This window comes from Nestor notabilis, unplaced genomic scaffold, assembly GCF_000696875.1.
Source record: "Nestor notabilis isolate BGI_N333 unplaced genomic scaffold, ASM69687v1 scaffold17185, whole genome shotgun sequence".
Taxonomy (NCBI): Eukaryota; Metazoa; Chordata; class Aves; order Psittaciformes; family Psittacidae; genus Nestor; species Nestor notabilis.
The window spans coordinates 8,342-9,056 of record NW_009929930.1 but is presented as its reverse complement, the minus strand read 5'-3'; the positions used below and the strand labels follow the sequence as shown (position 1 = coordinate 9,056).

The 715-nt window shown below is 61.8% G+C and overlaps 1 protein-coding gene across 1 annotated transcript in view; it reads left to right on the top strand.

Annotated features, from left to right (window-relative positions):
• Nucleotides 1–27: 27 nt before the first annotated feature.
• ULK3 (unc-51 like kinase 3) overlaps nt 28–715 on the top strand; it is a gene marked incomplete at its 5' end in the record, with an annotated part of 5,352 nt that continues 4,664 nt past the window's right edge. Inside the window, 4 exons of the mRNA XM_010015211.1 lie at nt 28–189; nt 267–372; nt 494–534; nt 636–711. Coding sequence (XP_010013513.1) covers nt 28–189; nt 267–372; nt 494–534; nt 636–711 — 385 coding nt within the window. The remainder of the gene's footprint in view (nt 190–266; nt 373–493; nt 535–635; nt 712–715) is intronic.

The following is a 715-nucleotide window of genomic DNA, read 5'->3' as shown; positions in this document are numbered from 1 at the left end:
TGGCCTGTGGTCTCAGCCCCGTTCCCTCCCCAGCTGCCCAGCCGCCCCCTGCTCTCCCTGGAATGCCGGGATCTCTTGGGACAGCTCTTGGAAAGGGACCCTTTGAAGCGCATCTCCTTCGAGCGCTTCTTTGCCCACCCCTTTGTGGATATGGAGCACGTCCCTGGCCCCGAGAGCCTCTGCAAGGCGGTGAGTGGGGTGCTGGAGGGGTGCTGGTCCCTGGGGATGTGGGGGACCAAGACCTGAATCCCCCTCGTGTCCCCCAGACCGACCTGGTGGTGGAAGCAGTGAAAAAGGATCAGGAAGGAGATGCCTCTGCTGCCCTCTCCCTCTACTGCAAAGCCCTGGAGTACTTTGTGCCTGCTCTGCACTGTGAGTCCACCCCGAGGGGGTCCTGGGCAGTGCTGGGTGCGTTTTGGGGGGGACACAGCACCCCAGGGGAGGCTGGTTTGCAGCCCAACCACCCCAACGGTCAGTTGTTCTCCGTCCCTAGATGAGACTGATGCTCGCCGGAAAGAAGCCATCAGAGCCAAGGTGAGATAAGAATCCCTTGGGATGTGGGGACAACATCCCATGCAGAGAATGCCCCCATCCTCTGTCCTCGTGGCGGGGGTCCCCTCACACGCTGTGGGCAGGTGGGGCAGTACATCTCCCGAGCGGAGGAGCTGAAGGCATTGGTCACCTCCAGCAGCAAGAACCTCCTGCAGAGAGAGAA